The sequence below is a fragment of the Gopherus evgoodei genome, chromosome 2 (genome assembly GCF_007399415.2).
Source record: "Gopherus evgoodei ecotype Sinaloan lineage chromosome 2, rGopEvg1_v1.p, whole genome shotgun sequence".
In the NCBI taxonomy this organism is placed as follows: domain Eukaryota; kingdom Metazoa; phylum Chordata; order Testudines; family Testudinidae; genus Gopherus; species Gopherus evgoodei.
Genome location: NC_044323.1, coordinates 296,222,069 through 296,233,881, shown reverse-complemented (window position 1 = coordinate 296,233,881; position 11,813 = coordinate 296,222,069). Strand labels below are relative to the sequence as shown.

The 11,813-nt window shown below is 47.5% G+C and overlaps 1 protein-coding gene and 1 long non-coding RNA gene across 2 annotated transcripts in view; both read right to left on the bottom strand.

Moving 5' to 3' along the window:
* Positions 1-1,837: 1,837 nt before the first annotated feature.
* On the bottom strand, positions 1,838-3,432 carry LOC115647208 (zinc finger protein 383-like). The gene is made up of 2 exons (XM_030554029.1): positions 3,400-3,432; positions 1,838-3,081 (listed from the first exon to the last, which is right to left on the bottom strand). Exon 2 carries the CDS (start codon positions 3,068-3,070, stop codon positions 2,372-2,374), a length of 699 nt encoding a protein of 232 aa, XP_030409889.1. The 5' UTR covers positions 3,071-3,081; positions 3,400-3,432; the 3' UTR covers positions 1,838-2,371.
* A 3,085-nt stretch (positions 3,433-6,517) lies between these two features.
* Positions 6,518-11,813, bottom strand: part of LOC115647210 — a 20,906-nt gene continuing 15,610 nt past the window's right edge. The window contains exon 3 of the long non-coding RNA XR_003999235.1: positions 6,518-6,544. This is a non-coding gene — a long non-coding RNA (uncharacterized LOC115647210). The remainder of the gene's footprint in view (positions 6,545-11,813) is intronic.

Genomic DNA, 11,813 nt, shown 5'->3' with positions numbered 1-11,813 from the left:
TGTACCTGCACCCCCTGCCCTGCCTGCAGCCAGCCTGTCCCCAGCCAGCCCCTGCTGCACCACCTGCCCACACCAGCCCCGCACCTCCAACCTTGCTTGCACCAGTTCCTGCCTGCAGCCAGCCCGTCTCCAGCCAGCCCCGCACCCCGCCTTGTTTTCAGCCCTGCACCAACCCGTCTCCAGCCAGCCTTGCACCCCCTGCCCTGTCTCCAGCCAGTCCCTGCCACACTGCCTGCCCTGTCTCCAGCCAACCCCTGCCACACCCCGCTGCCTGAAGCCAGCCAGTCCCGCACTCCTTTGTCTTCAGCCCTGCCAACCCGTGCCGCACCCTGCCTGTGGTCCTGCCTAAAGCCAGCCAGCCCACCCCACACCCCTTGCCCAGCCTGCAGCCAGACCCTACCTCTCGCATCCTCCCTCTCCCCCCCTCCAGCCAGCCCCATGTCCACTGGTGCCCTGCAGTTCCCAGGGAAGTAACCCTGCACACCTGCTTCAATGAGATGAGCAGGGAGCAGCTGGGACCCACACATGTGCACCCTAGCACACCCTCAGGGAGTGGCAGAACTCATTTCTAGTTCAGACTCATCTTTTTAAAAAAGAACTTTAGGTAGGGTTAACATACCTCTGTACTTTCCCAGACATGTCAGGCTTTTTGGTTCTTAAATCACCATCCAGGAGGAAAATACGGATGTATGGTAACTCTACTGGTACAAAAAGTACATATTGTGGCAGAACTTTTTATAGGGAACAGGTTGCTAAGAACTGAAAGGCTTTTTTTTTCCCCCAGTCATCCCTGCGGGGCCCCGCCAAAAATGTTCAAATTGGGCCCAGCACTTCCTAAAGCCGGCCCTGCCAGCCACGGCGGGGATTCAAAGGGCTCTGGGCTGCTCGCAGAGATTCCCGGCCACAGCTGAGGTTTAAAGGGCTCAGGGCTCCCCACCGCCACGGGCAGCCGAGCCCTTTGAATCCCGGCAATGGCTGAGATTTAAAGGGCTCAGGGATCCCTGCGGCTGCAGGCAGCCCAGAGCCCTTTGAATCCCGGCGGCGGCTCCAGCGGATGGAGTGGGACTGGGATTTCTAGGGCTCAGGCTCCCCTCAGCATCAGGAGATTCTGGACCCTTTAAATCCCTGCCCCAGCCTTGCAAAGCTTCAAGTTCCCCCAGTCATCGGAGCCCCAGCCCCTTTAATTTGACCCTGAGGGCTCCAAGCCACCTCTTCGGCTGGGAGCCCCTGGTTGCTTTAAAATCAAGTATCACCTCCCCACCCCCAACCTTCCTTTTTGACCCATAGCTGTTTTGGTGGGGCGGCGCTGGGGAAGGAGGGTTTGTTTCTGCAGGGCTGGGCGGGGTGTTTCCGCCGGGCCGGGAGGTCCTGAGTGGGGAGTGTTTCCGCTGGGCCAGGGGGTTTTGGCCCTCAGCTGTTTTCTTTGGAGTATTGTGGCCCTCGCTGTTGTACTCAAAGTACTATACAGGATCTTTTCAGGGGGATTAAGCAAAACGCCGCATTTATTAGTAATACAGGTATCAATTAATCCTCTATGATATCCATATGAGATATATATCACAGTCATGCATTCACGCACACACATAGACATAAACACACTCCGTCTTGCTGTTGTTACAAACTAGTTGCTCCCCTTAACTGCACTGGCCAGGTGAGTTAGATGGGGGAGGGGTGGAGCCGGGCTTCTGCCGATCCGAATCGATGCTCCGATGGTGACAAGATGAGATCTGGGGTCCTTCTGCAAGACACCTCGCATTTATAGCAGCTTCCCTCTTATGCAAATCTAGACCAGATTCAAAATCTGGGTCTGTGTCCGTTGGTCTTTGTGCTGCTTTTCTCTGGGTGTTGTCCCAATGCTGCTCAAAGAGGGTGTTTTCTAAAGAAGGTTCTTGCTTCTAATCCCTGAGGCCATCAATATGTCTGCTCTTCTTTATTGGGCCCACTTGACAAGTTGTATTGTCCTTTGCTCTGGCTCCCATTCCCTCTTCAACTGTTGTAGCTGTCTGGAGGTGGGTGTCTTCCAAGCCTCACTCATTCACACCTCATTCAGTCAATAGGGCAATTGATTACAGAGTGGGGGGGAAGATCTTATTCTACTTCTAGCAAAAAGGCACGTTTTCTTTTACTTTAACTATACTATCCTTAGGGGCTATAACATTTGATACAAAGTTTTCTACCAATTTTCTATATAAGGATCTAATACAAAGTTGTATGAAAATAAAGAGGCACAATGCTAAGTCATATGAAATACAAAATAACATCATGCCGGATGCAATGTCATAAAGATACTTAATACAGAAAGATACTTAATACAAAATAACACAATGCAATGTTATAAAGATTTATAGAGATAGTTAATACAGAGATTTCTCTACATCGCCGCTTTACGAGTTGTGCAGGCCTGCTGACGGCATTCGCGGGGCTTCTCGCTCGTGTGGATTCTCTGATGCTGAATAAGATGAGAGCTGCGATTGAAGGTTTTCCCACACTCATGGCATTCATAGGGCCTCTCCCCTGTATGGATTCTCTGATGCCCAATAAGGTGCGAGCTGCGACTGAAGGTTTTCCCGCACTCACGGCATTCATAGGGCCTCTCCCCTGTGTGGATTCTCTGATGCCGAATAAGGTGTGAGCTGTGATTGAAGGTTTTCCCGCACTCACGGCATTCATAGGATCTCTCCCCTGTGTGGATTCTCTGATGCCTAATAAGGGCTGATCTTTGAGTGAAGAGTTTTCCACACTCGCGGCATTCATAGGGCCTCTCCCCTGTGTGGATTCTCTGATGCCTAATAAGGGCTGATCTTTGAGTGAAGAGTTTCCCACACTCACGGCATTCATAGGGCCTCTCCCCTGTGTGGATTCTCTGATGTTGAGAAAGGCCTGATCTGTAAGTGAAGTTTTTCCCACACTCAGCGCATGTATTTTTTTGCTTTTCCCTGCAGATTTCCTGCTGTATTCTGGTTTCCTTAAGGCCCTTCTGAGTTCCCTGACAGGAAATAAATTTATCCATTTTCTCCCCTGGCTGGTTTCCCTGCTCTTTTTCTGGTCTGTGCTTAACCTCACACGTCATTGCATCACCTGCTGTGATAGAGACAGAAACTTCAAACAGGGATGGAAAGGGGAAGGCCAAACCAAAACAAGTGCTGGAGAGAAGTCAAATAAAAATCAGGAACTCAGCTCCCCCCAACAGGAGAGAGGAGGGGATCAATTCAGCCTTCACATCCCATCCAACTTCGCAGGGGGAAGGGAGAAAGCTACTGCCCGGTGTCTGCTAGGATCTATAGGAAGCCTTGAGCTATATTTACCTTGCGGATGCTACCCCTGCTATGGACAATAATGAACTGAGAGACTTCCCAAGAGCTTTGTAGGGCATCCCAGATGTTTCCTTCAGGCACTTACAGATTCTGAGTTGGTTTAATGTTTCCTCATCTGTGCAGGGAGATTTCAGGATCTCTCTTTCCTCTGAACCCTGGAGCTCTGGGACCCATGGCTCTTCCCCTTGTTCCAGCTGGGAGATCATATCATGCTGGAAAACCAGAAACTCTGCTCAGATGAAAGAAAACAAAGGAGTTCAGTTGATTTCATAAAACTTGATCATAAAAAAACATTCTATTAATTTATCTTCAGTGCTTAGTGTGACCTGGTGTGCCTGGGGCACTCCTCACTGAAAATGCCAAGGTCAGAGCAGGCTGAAAAAGGGAGAGCAGATGCTCCAAAAACTGGTGGTTAACACTGAAGTTAAACTCACTGACCAGTCACAAACTGTGCTTCTGATCCCACACACTGGTTAACGAGACTCTGAAAAAAGAAATCACACGGCCCCCTTTATTGCATGACAGTTCTCTGACTCCTAATCAGCAACTAGGTACGGTACAGTGAGAGGTTATTTAAAAACTCTTCTCACTGTGATACAGCATGGCCAGAGGGCAGAAGGAGAGTGATCCCAATTGGATCCAGGAAGTGGGTGGGTGGAAGATCAGCCACATTACCCAGTCACTATAGGTTTGGATCTCATCCAAAATACCATGCTGCCAGTCAATCCTTTAGCAGTTAAACTAAATGTTTAGAAGAAAGAACGAATGAAAGAATGAAGTTAAATTCCATCCTTCCAGACAATTCTTTAGCATCTAAACTAAAGGTTTAAACGAAAGAAAGACAGAAAGAAGTTAAATGGAAAAGCAGTCAGATACATTCCAAAATGGATATATCAGGTTCTTAGCAGTATTGGTGAGTTGCTGCCTTGAAAGTCTGTCTGGAACGCATCCACAGCTTGGATGGGTCATTCAGTCCTTTGTTCCAGGGTTCAGTTTGTAGAGAAGTTGCTCCAGAGGTAGGAAGGGGGATTGAAGACAAGATAGAGATGATGCAGCTACGCTTTATATTCCTTTTGCCATGTGGCTTGTACTTCCTGTGTCCCAAACACAAGTTTCACAGCACATGGCATGGAAAAGCTTTGGAGGATTCATTACACAGGCAAACCCCGGCATGTCTTGCTGACTCAATAGGTGTATCCCCTTGGTCCATGGGCTCATTGTACAGCTGATGACCCTCAATGGGCCATCAAACAGGCTAGGCAATGTTGATGCCAATATGTCTGGAGGTGTCACCCAGAAACACTGCCCAAGTCTGGAAATACAGATATACCCTACATATCTATAACTCACAATACAAAGGTGATACAAACATAGAAACAAAATTATCATACTTGGCAAATCATAACATTTTCACTGACACCTTACATGGCATACCTAGCATGATTCATTGCCATTTTATCAGATTATATTATTATTTTATTATTAATATCAAAGTCTCTCACAATTTCATGCAGTCTCACACTTGGTAAACTAGTGAATTCCCAGGACCAGTTCCCCAGGTCCTTGAAGATGCCAAACATTGTGGTTATGAGGGATTGAAATACCCACATATCTGCTGGGAACACACACACACAGACACTGTGTCAGTCTATACCCCTGTGTTCACTCTTCTAGAAAATTATGATCATTTTTGTACACAGTATGGCTTGTGAGGTATCACTTGAAAACGCATAATCTACTGAATATTATCCTCCTGTTAAAATGTGTACTAACACTGTATGTAAAGTTATGAGATTTTACAGTATGATATTACTGAAAAAGTTATAATTCTGGGGAACACCCACAGACCAGTTCCTCAGAGACAGCAAGGCAAACAGCTGGTCAAACAGCCATTCTCCTGCAGGGGGAAGGTGTGAAGAAGACATTTACATTCCATCACAGGGACCTCTTGAAGCTGTTGTGGAAAACAACCACACGACTGATTTTGAATCAGCTCAGCCTGAGGCTCTTTTCTTGGTTAAAAGTGCGCAGGAGGCAACAGGAGGCTACTGGAATACTGTTCTCCTGAGCTAAAAATCACACAAGCCTTTTACAGCTTAAAACCACAAACAATGACACATACGTTGCTCTTTAATTTCCTTATTTGGAATATATTGCAAAATTTGATGCAGGTCAAAAGCAAGCTAAACAATTAGTTTTCCATATTTGGCTTTTCCTGTTATTGTTATTACACCTCGTGATATGGGAGTAAGACTCTCCATGTCTCAAGATATGTCACTACCAACCTAGGCCATTTTCACATGCTGGAGTGCACTCCAGATCAGTGAGGAGTTACGTCACCCAGGAGCGGCGCCAGGGTTTTTGGCACCCTAGGCAGGGGTTCTTCCGCGCTCCTGGTTGGCGGCGGCAACTCTGCGGCAGGGGGGTCCTTCCACGCTCCCGATCTTTGGGGCACTTCAGAGGCAGGTCCCGGAGCGAGTGAAGGACCCACTGCAGAATTGCCGCCGAAGACCCGGAGCGCAGAAGGACCCCCCACCGCCGATTTGCCACAGAGAGTGGCAAAATGCTGCCCCTCCAAATCCTGGTGCCCTAGGCAAACGCCTAGGTCGCCTAAATGGAAGCGCCGGCCCTGGTGTCATCTGTAATCCAGGGTGAGATTCAGTATTCTGCTGCTGGAGCTACCCTGTCTGGATACTCCCAGCCAGCATTCAAGGACGCACTGAGTGTCTGTATGATAAGTAACCCTGGACCGGCAGCTCTGACTCCAGCAGCCTGCTTGTTACACCCCAAGCACATTCTGGTTTGGGTAGAGAAGGCTCAGGGTTTGAGAGAAAGCAGGGGGTAGGAAGCTTCTGTTCGTTATGCTGGACCTAATCTCCAGTTTTACTTGAGTAAAGAGGAGATATTTGACATTTTGTGATATTGCTCCTGTGCTCTTTTCCCAAAGTGTTCTGCAGCAGAGGAGGGTCTCTGGTAGTGTGTGTGTCACTGGCATATTGGGGTGATGCTGAAACAGGACAGAGTACAGATGGCATTGTGGGGGTGGCATGAACCTTCACTCTTCATTTCCCCTTCCAAGAACAGAGGGGACAGGAATCCTTACCCAGCGAGGTCACATTCTCATAGTTCTGCTGCATGACATCCCTGTAGAGGGCTCTCTGAACAGGGTCCAGCAGAGCCCACTCTTCCCTGGTGAAATACATAGCCACCTCCTCGAAGGTCACTGGCCCCTGAAAGAGCAAGAGTCCAACACTCAGTACCTGCTGCCCCTCTCACCACCCCACTAGTCACGCAACAGCAGCACCAGGTAAATGGAAGCTCCGGGAGGCACATGTTAACAGAGTCCCACCCCACCTAGTTTAGAGTAGCCAGGAGGCATCAGAGGGTAGAAAGAGAGAATCTTTGTGTCTCCCAGCTGACAGACGGAGGCAGGGTCGTTACATTTATCACATAGCTACTAGCCAGAGCTTGATATAGGAGATGGGGCTGTCTCTGGACCCTGTGCTGGTAGGAATCACAACACTCTCTAAATAAAATATATGGAAGAAAGGGGAAGTCAATAGTAAAGAATGGAAGTTAGAAGGTCAGAATTGTAGAAAACCGGTGAAGAAAGCTATCAGAAATCAATGACCAATCAATGACAACAAGAAGGAAATTTTTAGAAGTATATTAAGTGCAAACTTAATCCTAACAATGGTACTTTACTAGATAGAAATGGCAAAATTATCAAAAATAATGCAGAAGAGGTAAAAGTCCTCAATAAATATTTCTCTCCTGGATTTGGAGAAAAACAGATGATGTAGTCGTATCATGAGATGTTGACGACGACACTCTCTCCATTCTGACAAGTCATGAGGACATTAAACAGCAGCTATCAAAAGTCAGACCTGTTTAAATCAGCTGCTCCAGATAACTTGTATCCAAGACTTTCTAAGAGACCTGAAGTCTGACATCTATACTCATCAAAAGAATGGAGCAGCCAATACTGGATTTCATTCATTAATAAAGAATCAAAGAAGGGTAATATGATTAGTGCCCATTAATGAAGGTTTAGAGAAAATAGAGCCTATCAAACTAACGGGATATCCTTATTGGATGAGATCAAAAGTTTGGTTGCAGCTAATAGTATTGATGTAATATACCTAAACTTCTGTAAGGGATATGACATGATCAGCACAATATTTTTACTAAAAAAACTAGAATGATACAAAATAAACATGGCATACATTAAATAGATTAAAAACTGTGATAGTAAATGGGGAACCATGGTCGAGTGGATTTCTTTCTAGCAGCTTCCCGCAGGGATTGGTTCTTGGCCCTGTGCTATTTAACATTCTTATCCATGACCTAGAAGAAAGTATAAAATCATCACTGATAAAAGTTTGCAGTTGCCACAAAGATTGGGGTTGGTGGTAACTAATGAAGTGCCAGTAGATTCAGGCTCCATCACTGGTAGTCTGGGAAGTTGTCCGAGCCCTGGCTGGAGGGTTATTTCCTGTTCCACAAAGAGGGGAAGTTCCATTCTCAATTCCTGTGCCTTGAAATTAGGCCCTATCTGACACTACACCCCATATTCATCATTGTGGTATGGTTATAATATGATTAGGACATAATTATGATGTATTTTGTACAAGATGCAACGTGTGGTGTCACTGGAAAAGTTCTGATTTGCTGAATATGATTATCCTGTTTGTGTGCACATATGTTTGTATCTGAAGTTATGGATACTGATTCTGTATCTGTATTTCAAATGTGCTTACTCTGGGTAACACCCACAACGAGCCTTTCAGGTACAACAATGAAGAAGCCAGACAGGGCTGATGGCTCATCAAAAAGACAATGGACTGTGGAAGAGCTTAGCCTTCCTGTGAATGTTTCAGTCAGCCTATGGCCTTGGCTACACTTGCAGGTGTGCAGCGCTGGGAGTTACAACTGTCTTCATACAGCTGTGTAGGGAAAGCACTGCAGTGTGGCCACACTGACAGCTACCCAGCGCTGCAGTGTGGCCACATTTGCAGCATTTGGAGCGCTGTTGGGAGTGGTGCATTGTGGGCAGCTATCCCACAGAGCACCTCTTCTCATTTTGGTGCCATGGGTTGTGGGAAGGGGACGGAAGGGTGTGGGTCATTCTGCTTCCTGTCCCAACGCCCCGTGGTGCATTGCTTCACATCCCAGCAGTCACTGTTTTTCCGTCCACATTTGGCGCCATTGTGAGTCTCCCAACGGTTTCTGTGCAGCGCGATTTCTGTGAGAAATGGAGCCCGAGCTGCTGAGGACTTTGCTGATGAGTCTCGCCAGCACATCACATTTGGCAGTGGAGCTATTCCTTCAGCTCCAAAGTGACAGTGATGAAGAGTCCGACGATATCGAGTCGCCTGATGCGTACGACACTAAATTGCTTGTGGCATTCACGGAAATGCTCGGCACCGTGGAATGCCGCTTTTGGGCTCGGGAAACAAGCACTGAGTGGTGGGATCACGTCATCATGGAAGTCTGGGATGACGAGCAGTGGCTGCAGAACTTTCGGATGAGAAAAGCCACTTTCATGGGACTGCGTGCTGAGCTCACCCCCACCCTGCGGCGCAAGGACACGAGATTGAGAGCTGCCCTGTCAGTGGAGAAGCGGATGGCTATTGCAATCTGGAAGTTGGCAACTCCAGACAGGTACTGATCGGTCACGGACCAGTTAGGAGTGGGAAAGTCGACCGTTGGAATCGTGTTGATGCAAGTTTGCAGGGCCATTAATCGCATCCTGCTAAGAAGAACCGTGACTCTGGGGAACGTGCAGGACATTGTGGATGGCTTTATACAAATGGGGTTCCCTAACTGTGGAGGGGCAATACATGGGTCGCATATTCCTATTCTGGCACCATCCCACCTAGCATCCGAGTACATTAATCGGAAGGGGTATTTTTCTATGGTTCTCCAGGCACTTGTGGATCACCGTGGGCGTTTCATTGACATTTACAAAGGCTGGCCTGGAAAGTACATGATGCATGCATCTTTCAGAACAGTGGCCTGTTCAGGAAGCTGCAGACTGGGACTTTTTTTCCCAGACCGGAAGATCCCAGTAGAGGACATTGAAATGCCCACTGTGATCCTTGGAGACCCCGCTTACCCGTTAATGCCTTGGCTCATTAAACCATATACAGGGAAGCTTGACAGGAGCAAGGACCAGTTCAACTACAGGCTGAGCCGGTGCCGAATGACTGTAGACTGTGCTTTTGGCCGTTTAAAAGGGCGCTGGAGAGCTCTTTATGGGAAGCTAGACTTGGGGGAAAGCAGCATCCCTGCGGTTATATCCACGTGCTGTACCCTCCATAATATTTGTGAAGGGAAGGGTGAAACATTCAGTCAGGAATGAACCTCCGAGGTTCAACGCCTTGAGGCTGAATTTGCACAGCCAGAGAGCAGGGCTACTAGAGAGGCCCAGCACAGGGCTGCAAGGATTAGGGATGCCTTGAGGGAGGAATGCCTGGTCCACACTACACAGTTAAATCAATTTAAACAGTGTTAAATCAATTTAACGCTGTACCCATCCACACTACAAGACACTTTAAATCGATTTTAAGGGCTCTTAAAATCGATTTCTGTACTCCTCCCCAACGAGAGGAGTAACCCTAAAATCGTTAGTCTCATTCTTTTACTGTAGCTACCCAGAGTGCACCGCTCCAGAAATCGATGGTAGCCTAAGGACCATGGATGCACACCACCGAATTAATGTGCCCTAGGCCACGTCCAGACTAGGTATTAAAATCGATTTTAGATACGCAACTTCAGCTACGGGAATAACGTAGCTGAAGTTGAATTTCTAAAATCGAGGTACTCACCCGTCTGGACGGCGCGGCATCGATGTCCGCGGCTCTCTGTGTCGATTAGACTCATAGACTCATAGGTCAGAAGGGACCAATCTGATCATCTAGTCTGACCTCCTGCACAAGGCAGGCCACAGAACCCCACCCATCCAATTTTATAACAACCCCTATCCCAGGATCGAGTTATTGAAATCTTCAAAACTGGTTTGAAGACCTCAAGCTGCAGAGAAACCACCAGCAAGCGACCCGTGCCCCACGCTGCAGGGGAAGGCGAAAAACCTCCAGGGCCCCTGCCAATCCGCCCTGGAGGAAAATTCCTTCCCGACCCCAAATATGGCGATCAGCTAAACCCTGAGCATGTGGGCAAGACTCACCAGCCAGCACCCAAGAAGGAATTCTCTGCAGTAACTCAGTTCCCATGCCATCCAACATCTCCCCGCAGATCATTGAGCAGACCGTTCGGGTTGATGGAATTCCGGAATTGATGTAAGCGCGCTCGGGGATCGATACATCGCGTCCAGACTAGACGCAATATATCGATCCCCGAGCAATCGATTTTAACCCGCCGATGCCGCGGGTTAGTCTGGACGTGGGCCTAGTGTGGAGGCATAAAATCGATTTTATAATATCGGTTTTATAAGACCGGTTTTAGTAATTTCGATTTTATGCTATAGTGTAGACGTAGGTTTTGAGGTTAAAAGCCAACAGTAATGTTTGGTGCCTTGCACGGGAGTGAAGTGCAGTGGTTACACTGTTAGCAGGAATCTGTTTTTCCTAAAATGATTTGCAGTACCTCTTTCTTTCCTGGGCTATGGTATCTTTCACTTTCTGCAATAATAAAGACTGTTTTCAAAGCCAAGAATTCATTTATTGAAAAGAAAATAACTTTATTGACAGACACACAACATTTTGGGAACTTAAAAGGGTAGGGGGGTGGGGTGGTGAACTGTACAGTCACAGGTTTTAATATGTCCTGTCTGCAGTGCTGTGCAATGACTGTTGCACTTCAGGATGAAAACACTGCATGGTGATGGGGGTTGAGTACAGACGGTAAGAGTCGTAGTTCTCAGGGCTGGTAGGTGAACATACAGGTGTTGGGGGCAGCTGGTGGTGGTAAGAACCTGGATGCTGGGGAAGGGGGTTTGGAGCTGACATTGGGGCAAAAGGGAAAGAGCTTTGGGACGGGGGGGCAGCACAGTAGTGCTCTGCCTGCATGGCTACGAGTGACTGGATAGAGTCCATCTGGTGCGCCAGGATGTTTATCAGCTGATTCTTGCTTTTCTTCTTAGCCACTGCCTTTCTCCTGCTTTCTCTTTCCCTCCATTCCTGCATTTTTTCCCTCCATTCCTGCATGTTTTCCTCCATTCCTGCATGTTTTCCTCCATTCCTGCATGTTTTTACTCTCTCTGACAGACTGATTCATTACTGCTTTCGGCACTTCTTTGCTTTCTCACGGCTTCCTCCTCAGGTTCTGTAGCCTCTGAGCAATCTGTGATACAGTCACTCGAGTATTCAAGGACACTGTTATTAGAGAGACAAAAATTGAAACAATTTACAGAGGCACCATTGTTTATAATCTCACACAGACAGACAGTTATTTCCCCCACCCTCCCAGTGAAGGAGTTTACACTCTTCACTTTAGCATACTTTTTCTATACCAAACAGACCACACAGAAGCGAAGAA

What these genes read in the sequence shown, in the direction of transcription:
- LOC115647208 (XM_030554029.1), bottom strand. Translation starts at nt 3,070, where the DNA reads ATGACGTGTGAGGTTAAGCACAGACCAGAAAAAGAGCAGGGAAACCAG.